Genomic DNA, 13,786 nt, shown 5'->3' with positions numbered 1-13,786 from the left:
GCCTTAATGGTTCTATTCCAATACCTCTTCTGGTAGGGGTTCCTATCCAGAAACTCTTCGGAGCGTCTTCCAGGTGAGTGTGAATAACTTGGATGCCTTTCTTCATGTAAACTTTGACTTCTAAAGCCTTCTGAGTCACGCCACTTTTCTGCGCAGCCATAAGAGGCAATGACTGGTCGATCAAATGAATTTGTTTGTGGATCACCTCGGACAACCTTGGGCTTGTCGTTAGACGATCGGCTGTGGCTCAGGACTTCCACGTGCTGGTGGCAGTGCCGGTCGTCAAGGTCGTTGAGCCATTCACTGCTGTCCCGATGCCGTTCATCGTGATCATGGTATGGATTGTCCTCGAGAGATCTTGAAGGAAGTGGGTAGCTTCGGTTTCCTTCTCTTTCTTGGGGGTAAAGGCTTCTTCCAGTTGTAGTTGTATGTTCCGATCCCACTCTTCGTGCATCTGGGGAAAGCTGCCTATACTCAAAAACTTTACAATGAACGTTACTGTATTGTGCATCTCCCAAATTCGATTCTACACTTGCTGTTTCGTTCCACTTCTCCCGCTGTCCCCTCCACTGTACGGGTCTTCCGGAGATTTGACCAAATCCTTTGGACTCACCACTATAGGACTGATACAGCGGTCTCTCAACATGGTATTCTTGACTTCTTCCATAGACTGGCGAGATTGACCTACAATATAGTTGAAGGAGAAGATGGGACATTTTGGTACAACTCAAATAAAACAAAATGGAGCACTTCACTCCAGTTACAATCTCATTGCAGAATGATTCATTTTCAATGTTATGCAATTAGACATCACAAAATTGCAGTGATGAGATTGAGAACTGACAATGTTAAAGCAAAACTGCAGTGTTTTATCGGAAGCACAACTATTCAACAAACTTCTGTACAATAGTTTTAAAAAGCAGAGGTTTGTTCTTTGAATGGCAAAATTAAACTAATTCAGTCAAATTAGTATGCAATTAGAAATTCCATATCCAGGTGGTTATTTTCAAACTCATTCCATGCTGCACATATATACTGTGCAACATTATTGAACGAGAAGATATCGCAGGAAAATCACTGGAGAAAATGTTCAACAGTAACCGCTCTGGATATTTAAAAACAAAATGGGAAAAATACATTCCAACAAGTAAAATGGAATGGTAAAGTGCAAATTTACAGAACTATTCAAAGCTTTTTCTGATCTTTAGGAACGCACAGTACATATAACAAGATGTTATCATGTACCCCAAAATAAGAATTCAAGCCTGCAGTCAGTGACCAACACATCTATATAATTAAGTAGCCAGCTCTCTTTAAAAGAAACGGACAAGACAAGAAGATAAAGTTACAACCAAAGATATCAAACTCGAAGGGCTGATGCTTTTGTTTAATACCACCTCCAGACACGAGATCTATTTCTTCAATTGTAACAATTTTCAAGTTAGTGGAGTGGAAGTCTTAATTAAAAGTTGGATAAAAAGGAGTAATTGAAGACTATTTCAGGGACACAACTAGAGGGAAGAAATTGCTCCTTCATCAGTCCTAGGACAGCTTGTTTCCTGCTTCACATTGACTTTTGCTAAGATTCCACAGATTCAAACCTCCTCATCCAAGTGGCTATTATTTAAAGGTGAGCTATATTAATGTGCATTGACAGGCTGTTCAACTGCAGGAAAGTGTCACAGATGAACCACATCCTGTCCTTTTTTAAATTGATTTTCAGAAGGTGGACGTCACTGGCAAGGCCAATATTTATTGCCCATCCCCAGTTGCCCTCAAGGTGGTGGGCCTTCTTGAATCGCTGAAGTACATTTTGTGAAGGCACTCCCCACAGTGCAGCGAGATAGGGAGTTGAAGGATTTCAACTCAGTGACGATGAAGGAATGGCGATATATGTCCAAGTCTGGATTGTGTGCGACTTGGAGGTGGTGGTGTTCCCATGCACCTTCAGTCCTTGTCCTTCAAGGTGGTGGAGGACATGGATTTTGACAACTCTGCTGAAAAAGCTATGGTGAGTTACTGCAGTATATTTTGTAGATGGTACACCTGCAGCCACGGTACATTGGCAGTGTTTAAGCTAGTGGACGTAGTAATCAAGGGGACTGCTTTGTCCTAGATGGTGGCGAGCATCTTGTGTTGTTGCAGCTTCACTCATCCAGGCAAGTGGAGAGTATTCTAGTCAGACACCCGACTTGTGTCTTTTAGACAGTCATCATCATAGGCAGTACCTCGGAATCGAGGAAGACGTGCTTTCACTCAAAGTGAGTTCTCAGGTGACTGTACAGTTCAATACGGGAATTATAGTCTGTCACAGGTGGGACAGACAGTGGTTGAAGGAAAAGGATGGGTGGGGAGTCTGGTGTGCCGCACGCTCCTTCCGCTGCCTGCACTTGTTTTCTGTGTGCTCTCGGCGATGAGACTCAAGGTGCTCAGCGCCCTCCCGGATGCTCTTCTTCCACTTAGGGCAGTCTTTGGCCAGGGATTCCCAGGTGTCGGTGGGGATGTTGCACTTTGAGGATGTCCTTGAAATATTTCCTCTACCCACCTGGGGCTCGCTTGCCGTGTAGGAGTTCCGAGTAGAGCACTCGCTTTGGGAGTCGTGTGTCAGGCATGCGGACAATGTGGCCCGCCAAACGGAGCTGGTCGAGTGTGGTCAGTGTTTCGATGCTGGGGATGTTGACCAGATCAACACAGACGTTGGTGCATCTATCCTCCCAGGGGATTTGCAGGATCTTGGGACGGTGGAGAGGAGGTGAGCCACTTGCTGTAGAATATTCAGCCTAGTAGCTCTAATAGCCATGGCATTTATGCAGCTGGTCCAGTTAAGTTTCTGGTCAATGGTGACTCTCAAGATGTTGATGGTGGGGGATTTGGCGATGGCAATACTACTAAATGTCGAGGGGGGTGGCTCAGCACTCTTATTGGAGACGGTCACTGCCTGGTACTGAAGTGGCGAGTAACATTCGCATCACATGTCCAAATCTGAATGTTGGCCAGGTCTTGCTGCATGCAGGCATGGACGGCTTCATTATCTGAGGAATTGTGAATGAACCTGAACACTGCAATGATCAGCCTACAGCCCATCACTGATCTTATGATGGAGAGAAGGTCATTAACGAAGTAGTTAGTTAGGTTTAGGATACTATCTTGAAGAATTCCTGCAGTGATGCCCTGGAGCTGACATGATTGGCTTCCAATGGCCACAACCAACTAATCTCACCTGACATTCACACACAAGCACCTCTAGTGATCAACAGTGGCAATCCTGCCATATTTGCCTCCACCTAACTCAGTCACCTCGGGAGAAGTCACTACTGGCACGCGAGCCCAGATCATCTAACTTAGCACAGAATGGGGATTGAATCTAGGGCCAGACTCATCTGCAACCCTCAGCTACCTATTGGGATAATCCCATTAAACCATCTAAGATGGAACAAATTGTGTTTGATAAAATATCTGCTATTTTTTAAAGTTACTAGGAGCACAAATAAAGTGAAATATTTGTTTTACACAACCTCTATGCTTGACAATGCAACCAGCAAAGCCAAGTTGACCAAGTGCTGCCTCATGAAGGTAGCTTGTCTAAAGGTTGGCTCAACAATACCAGCAGGGATCAGACTTCATCCAAGCCCAAAACATAAACTATTCAAACATGGAGGGGCATCACTGCTGAACATGATTCACTCCACATCTGGCCATCTTCCATCAAGCTGTAGTATATATTGATATCCTTCAACTATGGACACAGCGATTTATAATGGGAAAACGTCGAAGGGACAAAAATGTAACAGGAAGTCAAGTGGCATAGAAAGGAAGTGCACGCAGGCAAGATTCTGTTGAGATATATAAAAATAGAAATCTTACATCGAGCACATACTTCCAGTTGTCATGATTTTTAGTCCTACTTTTGTTAACTTTTCCCATTATAAATGGCCACATTACATTCAATTTTGTTAATCAACTTGAGCTGTTATGATTGCAGGAGCAAATTTCTGAACTCTCCCAGCTTGATTTTTGCTGTGCTTACAGCCAAGTACTTTACTTTTGCATCTATTTTTAAAATGTTCATTCACCACCTCCTCCCCTTCTAGACATCCTGTTAGCCTGGTTTTGCCACGCGATCCTAACTGCCATTTTCTTCAGCAGCCTGGCTTCCCTTGTCCCTTCCCAGTGTTCCTTGGCGTCCCCATCCGGTCCCATTCCTAGACTCCTCCTTGCCCAACAATCTCTCGGCTCCTCCCTTCCTCCTCATCCTTTTCCCCACATTAGCCACAATTCTCACTATTCGGGCTCCAGCCACCTTCTCTTATGGCCCTTCACAAGATTGTAGACTTTCACTGACTTACTTCTTTCCCACCTGCATGAGTTTAGTTGCTGCCAACTTTTTCAGCATTTTTTTCCCAGCTGAATAAAAGAGTTTGCACCAAATAAATTAATTTGATGTCTTTTGCTCATTAACTTAGCTGGTGCCATTTCCCTCAATTCTGTGCATTCAAATTTAAATTCATGAATTTTGTATCTTGAATTTATTTTGTTCACTTCTATTTCAATAAATTTATTAAATGCCAACTTTATCCTACTTTCATGATTGCCGTAAAACTGCCTTTCCTACTCTTAATTTTTCCTGTTTTGTTCCTTCCTTCCCCTAGCCCCCTTCCCATAGCCCACCGGGTCAAACTTTCTGTAAGGATCCCCCCCCTGCCCTAGCTCTGAACGGGCATCTTTCTCCACTTTCTCTCTGATCTCCCCTCTCCGAGACCCACTTCCTGCTCCCTTGATCCTATTCCCACTAAACTGCTGACCACCCAACATCCTTTTCTGGCTCCCATTTTAGCTGATACTGTTAGATTCTCTCTCCTCAGGTACTGTCCCCCTCGCCTTCAAATCTGCCGTCATAACCCCTCTCCTCAAAAAACCAACCCCGACTCCTCAGTCCTTGAAAACTACCGCCTCATCTTCAACCTCGCTTTATTCCCCAAAGTCCTTGAATGTGTTGTTGCCTCCCAAATCTGTGCCATTCTTTCCTGAAACTCCGTATTTGAATCCCTCCAATTCAGAATTCCGCCCCAGTATAAAAACAGCTCTCAAAGTCACAAATGACATCCTATGTGACTGTGACAAAGATAAGTTATCCCTCCTCGTCTTTCTCAACTTGTCTGCAGCCCGACACGGTTGACCACGCCATCCTCTTCCAACGCCTCTCCACCATCGTCCAGCTGGGTGGGACTGCACTCACCTGGTTCCATTCTTATCCATCGAATCGTAGCCAGAAAATCACCTGCAATGACTTCCCTTCCCGCCCCCGTATCGTTACCTCTGGTGTCCCCCAAGGATCTAGCCTTGGTCCCCTCCTATTTCTCATCTACATATTGCCCCTTGGCGACATCATCTGGAACACGCCGTCAGTTTCCACATGTGCGCCAATGACACCCAGTTCTACCTCACTACCACGTCTCCCAACCCCTCCACGATCTCTAAATCGTCAGACTGCTTGTCCGACATCAAGTACTGGATGAGCAGAAATTTCCTTCAACTAAATATTGGGAAGACCGAAGACATTGTCTTTGGGCCCCGCCACAAACTCCGTTCCCTAGCCACCGACTCCACGCCTCTCCCTAGCATGTCTCAGGCTGAACCAGACTGCTCGCAACCCTGATGTCATATCTAACCCCGAAATGAGCTTCTGACCACATATTCACACAATAGATTTCCTATTTCCAGCTCCGTAACGTTGCCCAACTTCGCCCCTGCCTCAGCTCATCTACTGCCAAAACCCTGATCCATGCCTTTGTTACCTCTAGAATTGGCCTTCCACATTCGACCTTACGTAAACTTGAGGGCACCCAAAACTCTGTTGCCCATGTCCGAATTCGCAGCAAGTTCCGTTCACCCATCACCCGTGTTCGCTGACCTACATTGGCTTTCGGTTAAGCAATGCCTCAATTTTAAAATTCTCATCCTTGTTTTCAAATCACTCCATGGTCTCGCCCCTCCCGTCCCACAACTCATCTGTGCGCCTCTAATTCTGGCCTCTTGAGCATCCATGATTTTAAATCGCTGAATTATTGGTGGCCCATGCCTTCAGCTGCCAAGGTTCTGGAATTCCCTCCCTGAATCTCACTTTTCCTCCTTTAACACGCTCCTTAAAACCTACACTTCTTTGGGTCATCTGCCCTTATATTTCCATGTGCCCTGGTGTCAAATTTTATTTTATAATGCTCCTGTTTACTACATTAAAAGGTGCTATATGAATGCAACTTGTTGCTTACTTATTGGCAATTCCCCATATTCACTGCAAGACCACTTTAATTCCTGAAACCATTCTGATTAATTGATTTATTAATTCCCAGCTTCACTGGCCACTTAATTTATTTCATTTAACTAATTCTTTGCTCAAGTCTATTGCTAGTTTGTTTATTTCAATGTTTAAAAAAATTTATTCATTAATTTGGAGTTCTGTAGTTCATTTAATAGATTCTCTGGCAAGGCCATCTTAAATGAAAGCAATAAATAATAACTTTTATTTATGTAGTGTCTTTAATGTAGTAAAATGTCCCAAGGCGCTTCACAGCAGTGTAACAAGACAAAACGGATAAATTTGACACAGCCACAAGAGAAGAAATTAAAGCAGATGACCAAAAGATTGGTTTTAACGAGCGTCTTAAAGGAGGAAAGAGACGCAGAGAGGTTTAGGGAGGAAGTTCCAAAGCTTGGGGCCCAGGCAGCTGAAGGCACGGCCACCGATGGTGGAGCGATTATAATCAGGGATGTTCAAGGCGGCAGAATTTGAGAAGCGCAAACATCTTGTGGGGTAGATGGGACTGCTCAGTTCCATATCTCAATTTATTGCATTTTTTTCAACCAACTGTTTACTAAATCCAATTAATTCATAAAGCTTACAGGTGTGTATATATAATACATATGTATGAAGGCCACTGTTACTGTTTTCACAGAATAATGATCAGTTTGTAGATTTAAACCTCAACACACTGCTGCAAATTCCATTACTGTGCAATAAAAACAGAACTTCAATGGTTCAGTACCATTAATCACTGATTACATGCATAACATCTGCAGTGTTAAAAAATACCACATCTTCTGACTCACCATGAACCGTGCCACTGGAGATTTACCACGTTGAGTAAAGTCAAAAGCAGTTAGTGCGTTTGCATGGTGTAACTCGAAGAGTACTGCTGTATCATGTATGCTATCATACTACTGTACGTCAAGAGGAATATAAAGTGACATGTGCAATGAGGATTAGGATTACCTCCAGCATAGGCAACAGGAATAAGCACCAACATGTGTGCTTACGGTCATGATAGAGAAGCACAATAAGCAATCAGAAGCTATAGTAATGATCAAATAGATAGGTTGGAGTTTAACCATATACATTGAGGCCAAGTGAGCTGCAACACTTGGAAAAGTAATGACGTTTTTAAATATATCTAGGGTAAACATCGAGTTCAACAATTTCAGACCATAACCTCTGCCCATATTTTGCCCCCGTTTTTAAACCGCTCCCACCCCCGATCTTATGTAATTTTTTCTGGTTTTCTAGTAATTATTCCGCTATTCATACCCTGTCGAGACTAATCTTTTTCTAACTTCTGCCATTACCATCACAAATCGGCCCATCATCTCGCGAATCTCTCCTGCCTTCCACCCTATCACAGGCCTTCCCTTTTGTTCTTCCCTCCCCTCCCCTCCCCCTTTTAGTGCTCCTTAAGAATCTGTTCAATTCGAACATTCGCCAGTTCTGACGAAGGGTCACCGACCTGAAACGTTAACTGTTTCTCTCCACAGATGCTGTCTGACTCGCTAAGATTTTCAGCATTCTCTTTCTTTTTTCAGATTCCTGCATCCGCAGTATTTTGCTTTTTAATGAAGTTTTTACTTCTGGCACAGAATTGATTATCGAAATTTTAGAAAGTTGCATAAAATGTCTCCAGCCTACTAATTTCAATCAAAGCATTTCGGAATAGAAAATACCAGGCAACAAGCCATTGAACATGGAATTAATCTCAAGTGATGGTTATTAAATGTACCTTATACCACTCGTGGAATAAATCTCACATTTCAGCTTGACACCACCATTCTGTTATCACTCCCTGTGGCAATGCTTTCCACGCTCCAATAGCTTCAGTGTAAAGATTTTTCCTGATCCCGCCCTCACACTCAGTGGCAATTTTAAATTGATAAGCCCTCATTGATTTCATAACCGGGGAAATAGTATTTTCCCATTCACCTCATCAAAATAGTTTACAATTTTAAAAACTATCAAATCTCCTCTTGGGCTTCTCTGCTCAAGTGGAAACAGTTTCACCATCTCCAGTCTCTCCTCCACATCACCACCTTAGGAATCTATGGTTTTAATGTCTTTTTCATAATGGGGACCAAAACTGCGCTCAGTACCTTGGTCTGACTAATACTTTGTACATATTACTGTCACTTCTTTACTCTTGATCCCTATATTAGACTTAGGAATTGAAGGTAGACATAGGAATATCTCCAAGTTTGCAGATGACATTAAGCTGGGTGGTGGTGTGAGCTGTGAGGAAGATGCTAAGAGGCTGCAGGGTGACTTGGACAGGTTAGGTGAGCGGGCAAATGCATGGCAGATGCAGTATAATGTGGATAAATGTGAGGTTATCCACTTTGGTGGCAAAAACAGGAAGGCAGATTATCTGAATGGTGACAGATTAGTAAAAGGGGAGGTGCAACGAGACCTGGGTGTCATGGTACATCAGTCACTGAAGGTAGGTATGCAGGTACAGCAGGCAGTAAAGAAAGCAAATGGCATGCTGGCCTTCATAGCAAGAGGATTTAAGTATAGGAGCAGGGAGGTCTTACTGCAGTTGTACAGGGCCTTGGTGAGACCACACCTGGAATATTGTGTTCAGTTTTGGTCTCCTAATTTGAGGAAGGACATGCTTGCTATTGAGGGAGTGCAGCGAAGGTTCACCAGACTAATTCCCGGGATGGCAAGACTGACATATGAAGAACAACTGGATCGGCTAGGCTTATACTCACTGAAATTTAGAAAAATGAAGGGGGATCTCATAGAAGCATATAAAATTATGACAGGACTGGACAGGTTAGATGCAGGAAGAATGTTCCCGATGTTGGGGAAGTCCAGAACCAGGGGTCACAGTCTAAGGATAAGCCATACAGGACCGAGATGAGGAGAAACTTTTTCACCCAGAGAGTGGTGAACCTATGGAATTCTCTACCACAGAAAGTTGTGGAGTCCAGTTCGTTGGATATATTCAAGAGGGAGTTAGATGTGGCCCTTACGGCTAAAGGGATCAGGGATATGGAGAGAAACCAGGAGTGGGGTACTGAAGTTGCATGATCAGCCATGATCATATTGAATGGCAGTGCAGGCTCGAAGGGCTGAATGGCCTGCTCCTATTTTCTATGTTTCTATCCAAATTTATAATACTCAAAATACTATGTCATTTTATGGCTGCTTCTATCTATAATCAGTCTTTCAGGCGATTACCTCAAAGCATCTCTGTTCATCCACACCCTTCAGTGTCTTTCAAATGGGTGTATACTTCAATTTCCCTTCCAAAATGTCTTACTGCACACTTTGGCCAGCTGTCTACCCGTTTCACTAACCTGTCTGTCTTTTACACTCTTCCTTGCGGTTTGTCGTACCCCCTTACCATTGGGTCATCAGCAAATTTTGAGATTGTGCTCCCTATGCCCAAGTCCAAAGCATCTATACACATCAAGAGCAAAAGTTGACCTAGCCCTGAACCTTGGATACACCACTTCCAATCCAACCAACACCCATTAAAGATAGTTTCCTGACCATTACCCACCTTCCTCTGTGTTGCCAAATTTCTCCTTAAACCTGGATTTTTGTAACAAGCCTGTGAGATACCTTGTTGAATGACTTCTGAAGATCCATATAGGCCGTATCTACTGCAGTCCCTTTATCTAGCCAACCATCCACTTCTTCCAAAAAAATTCAATTCGTCAACCATGATTTTCCTTTAATAAAGCTGGGCTGGTTGTCCTTGATTAATCCATGTATTTCTAAATGCTCAGTCATTTTACCTCAAATAATGGATTCTAAGACTTTGCTCAACCACCACTGTCCATCTTCTATCTACAAGAACAATCCCAAGATTACACGTGACTGAAGAAAATCACCTGTCTCAGAGTCCAGACGAGAGATGGCCACTAACTTATTTTAACCGATTTAACATGTTCAGATGACATTTAATGAAGAATTATACTCAACTAGTTAAGTCATTATTTTTCTCATTTTTATTATTTTCTCATTTCCCCTTCAAGCAAATGCTGATGATTTTTTAAAAACATACCCAAACAGGTAGATAAGCCACGACTGGGTCATCGATGGAATCCTAGTTTGAATTGCAGCTACACCAATGGGATGAAAAGCTGTTCTGTCAGATGCAGGAGTCCCAATAATAATTCCAGCAGTCCCAAACCACATTTTAGTGGGTCAGAAACCACCCAGAATTGAGGAATTTCACTTAGAATCCTCAGATAGCTGGTGTACATAATATTACACTGCTTTAAGAAAGGACGTTCTTCTAAAACACATTGTTGGGGCACAAGTAATGAGCCATCAAGACTTGATCCATGTTAAATTTGAGCTAGGAGCGCTTGATGCTAACACTAGGTTTCAAAACACTTCTGTTCCCAGTAATGGAACTCATGAAACTCAACACCAACCAGGACAAAGCAGCCCACCCACCACCTTAAACATTCACTCCCTCCATCACCGATATACCGTGGCTGCAGTGTGTACCATTTACAGGATGCATTGCAGCAACTTGCCAAGGCTTCTTCAGCAGCACCTCCCAAACCCGCAACCTCTACCACCTAGAAGGATGGGGCACAGATAATCGAATGGAAAGTTCACTGGGTCTGAATAATGAATAATAATGGTCTGCAGCAACCTCATCCACACCCTTCCAAAGTACAAGCACCGTGTCACCTAGGAGCCTGACTCTCTTTGATAGTAACCTTCTGGATACATTGCTTTATGGAGGACTGACCAAAGATCCTTCAATAAAAAGAGGGGAAGACAATACCATGTGGCACAAACCCCCTACAACTTCAGCTGTGACAGCTAATTACCCGTTATCTATTTCACCCTTCTCCAGAGACTTGACATATTTCATACAAAGGACAATTATATGGAAAATCTAAAATGACAACTGGTGATGTTAAGGAAACACCCTGGCATTAGCATCAAACCCCCCTCCCAAAAGAAATTCAGCCAACCAGCAGAAAGAATGCAAGGTGTAGTTTTAGAGAGATTTTCCTAATTAGTTATATATGACTAAAGGATCTATCCTTGCTCCCCTTCTCTTCCACCTCTATGGGCCCAAGTTTCCACATGATTTGCGCCTGATTTTTAGGAGCAACTGGTGGAGAACGGACTATCTTAGAAATCGCAATTCTCCACATTTTTTTTCCTGCAGTTCTAGTCAGGTAGAACAGTTCTACTTTGGAACAGAATTTTTTCTTCAAAAGGGGGCGTGTCCGGCCACTGACGCCTGATTTGAAAGTTTCCACAGTGAAAACGTACTCCAAACTAAAGTAGAATGGAGCAAGTGAAGATTTTTGTAGAACTGAAAAAACCTGTTCTACACATTAAAAAAATCAGGCGCAGGTTACAAATTAGGCGTCCAGAACGAGGTGGGGGTGGGGGTGGGGGTGGGGGTGGGGGTGGGGGTGGGGGGGGAAGGGAAGTCATTAAAAATTCTATAATAAATCCTTATTTATACTTATACAAATAAATCCAACCTGAATAAACATTTATAAGCAAAGAAAAGATTAAATAAACCATCTTCCTACCTGTGTGAAAGTGCTTCAGGCAGGCCTTTCGGGACCGAAGGCTGAACGGGCCGGCCCGAGACTTTGGGCAGGGCCCGTCCCCAGCACCACATTTACAGGTAGGTGGCGTTGGGTTGGGTTGGGTTGGGGAAGGGAGAGAGGGGGGGGGGGGGGGGGGGGGGGGGGAAGAGAAGGGAGAGAGAGAGAGAGGGGGGGAAAGAGAGAGAGATGATGGGGGGGGGGGGGGGGGGGGGAAGAGAGAGGGGGGGGAAGAGAGAGAGGGAGGGAGAGAGAGAGAGGGAGGGAGGTCAGGTCGGATCCAGTCCGGGAGTGGGAGTCGGGTCGGGTCCAGTGGAGGGGGGTCGGGGAGGGAGCGCGGGTCGGGTTGGGTCCAGTCGGGGGGGGCGGGGAGTGGGAACAGGAGCGCGGGTCGGGTCGGGTCCAGTCGGGGGGGGCGGGGAGCGGGAACAGGAGCGCGGGTCGGGTTGGGTCCAGTCGGGGGGGGGCGGGGAGCGGGAACAGGAGCGCGGGTCGGGTCGGGCCGGGTCCAGTCGGGGAGCGGGAACAGGAGCGCGGGTCGGGTCGGGTCCAGTCGGGGGGGGCGGGGAGCGGGAACAGGAGCGCGGGTCGGGTTGGGTCCAGTCGGGGGGGGGCGGGGAGCGGGAACAGGAGCGCGGGTCGGGTCGGGCCGGGTCCAGTCGGGGAGCGGGAACAGGAGCGCGGGTCGGGTCGGGGAGCGGGAACAGGAGCGCGGGTCGGGTCGGGTCCAGTCGGGGAGCGGGAACAGGAGCGCGGGTCGGGTCCAGTCGGGGGGGCGGGGAGCGGGAACAGGAGCGCGGGTCGGGTCGGGTCAGTCGGGGGGGGGCCGGGTGTCGGGTCTAGTCCGGAGGCAGGGGGGGCGGGGAGCGGGTGTCGGGTCTGGTCTGGTCTGGAGGTAGGGGGGAGCGGGGGTCGGGTCTGGAGGCAGGGTGTGGGGGGGGGGGGGGGGAAGCGGGTGTCGGGTCTGGTCCGGAGGCAGGGGGGTGGGGGCGGGGAGCGGGTGTCGGGTCTGGTCGGGGGGGGGGGGGGGGGGGTGAGCAGGAGCTGGCCGTGGGAGGAGCCTTATTCACACAGCCCCAGTGAGGCCATTGGGCCAGGGCTAGGGGCTGCGTGCTTTGGGCCCCTCCCACACAGTTCGGCGCCTGGAGCTACTGCACTTGCGTGCCCACTATAGCGCGCATGTGCAGAGGTCCCGGCACTGTTTTCAGCGCAGGGACCTGGCTCCGCCCCCCCACAGCTCGTGCTGGCTGCGCCGAGGGCCAGAGGACCTGCAAGTAGGTGGAGAATACCGAGGATTTTTTTAGGCGCACTTTGTGGCGTGAAAAACGGGCGTCCAGGTCGGGACTGCGTCGTTCTAGGCACGTGTGGAAACTTGGGTCCAAAAAGCTGCCCCTTGGCGTGATCATCCAGACATCGGGATTAGCTTCCACAGGTACACTGACACCCACCAGCTCTAGCTCTTCACCAGCCCTCTCAAGGCTTCCATTGCCTCCATGTTGTGAGACGGATTGTCCAACATTCCATTTTCCATGATCTGCAATTTGCTCGTTAAAAATTTTGAAGACTGAAGCCATCGTCTTCAGCCCCTGCCACAAACTCCATACTCGTCCCCAATTCAAAACCCCTCGCCAAACGATGCCTCAAGTTGAACCAGACTGTTCACGACCTCAATGTCTTATTCAACCCTGAGTAAGCTTCTAACTGCACCTTAATGACAGCCTACTTCCACAGTCATAACATTACCTACCTCTGCCCCACCCACCGTTGAAACCCTGAGGGAGCGCTGCACTGTCGGAGGGGCAGTACTGAGGGAGCGCTGAACTGTCGGAGGGGCCGTACTGAGGGAGCGCTGCACTGTTGGAGGGGCAGTACTGAGGGAGCGCTGCACTGTCGGAGGGGCAGTACCGAGGGAGTGCTGCACTGT

The 13,786-nt window shown here is 46.4% G+C and overlaps 1 protein-coding gene across 6 annotated transcripts in view; it reads right to left on the bottom strand.

The window, feature by feature from the left end:
• Positions 1–13,786, bottom strand: part of LOC139276343 (BCLAF1 and THRAP3 family member 3) — a 63,467-nt gene that overhangs the window by 21,560 nt on the left and 28,121 nt on the right. For all 6 annotated transcript variants that reach the window (XM_070894186.1, XM_070894188.1, XM_070894189.1 and 3 more), the window contains one exon: positions 25–684. In XM_070894186.1, coding sequence (XP_070750287.1) covers positions 25–684 — 660 coding nt within the window. The remainder of the gene's footprint in view (positions 1–24; positions 685–13,786) is intronic.

The sequence above is a fragment of the Pristiophorus japonicus genome, chromosome 11 (genome assembly GCF_044704955.1).
Source record: "Pristiophorus japonicus isolate sPriJap1 chromosome 11, sPriJap1.hap1, whole genome shotgun sequence".
NCBI lineage: Eukaryota > Metazoa > Chordata > Chondrichthyes > Pristiophoridae > Pristiophorus > Pristiophorus japonicus.
This window is presented reverse-complemented; position numbering and strand designations above follow the sequence as displayed.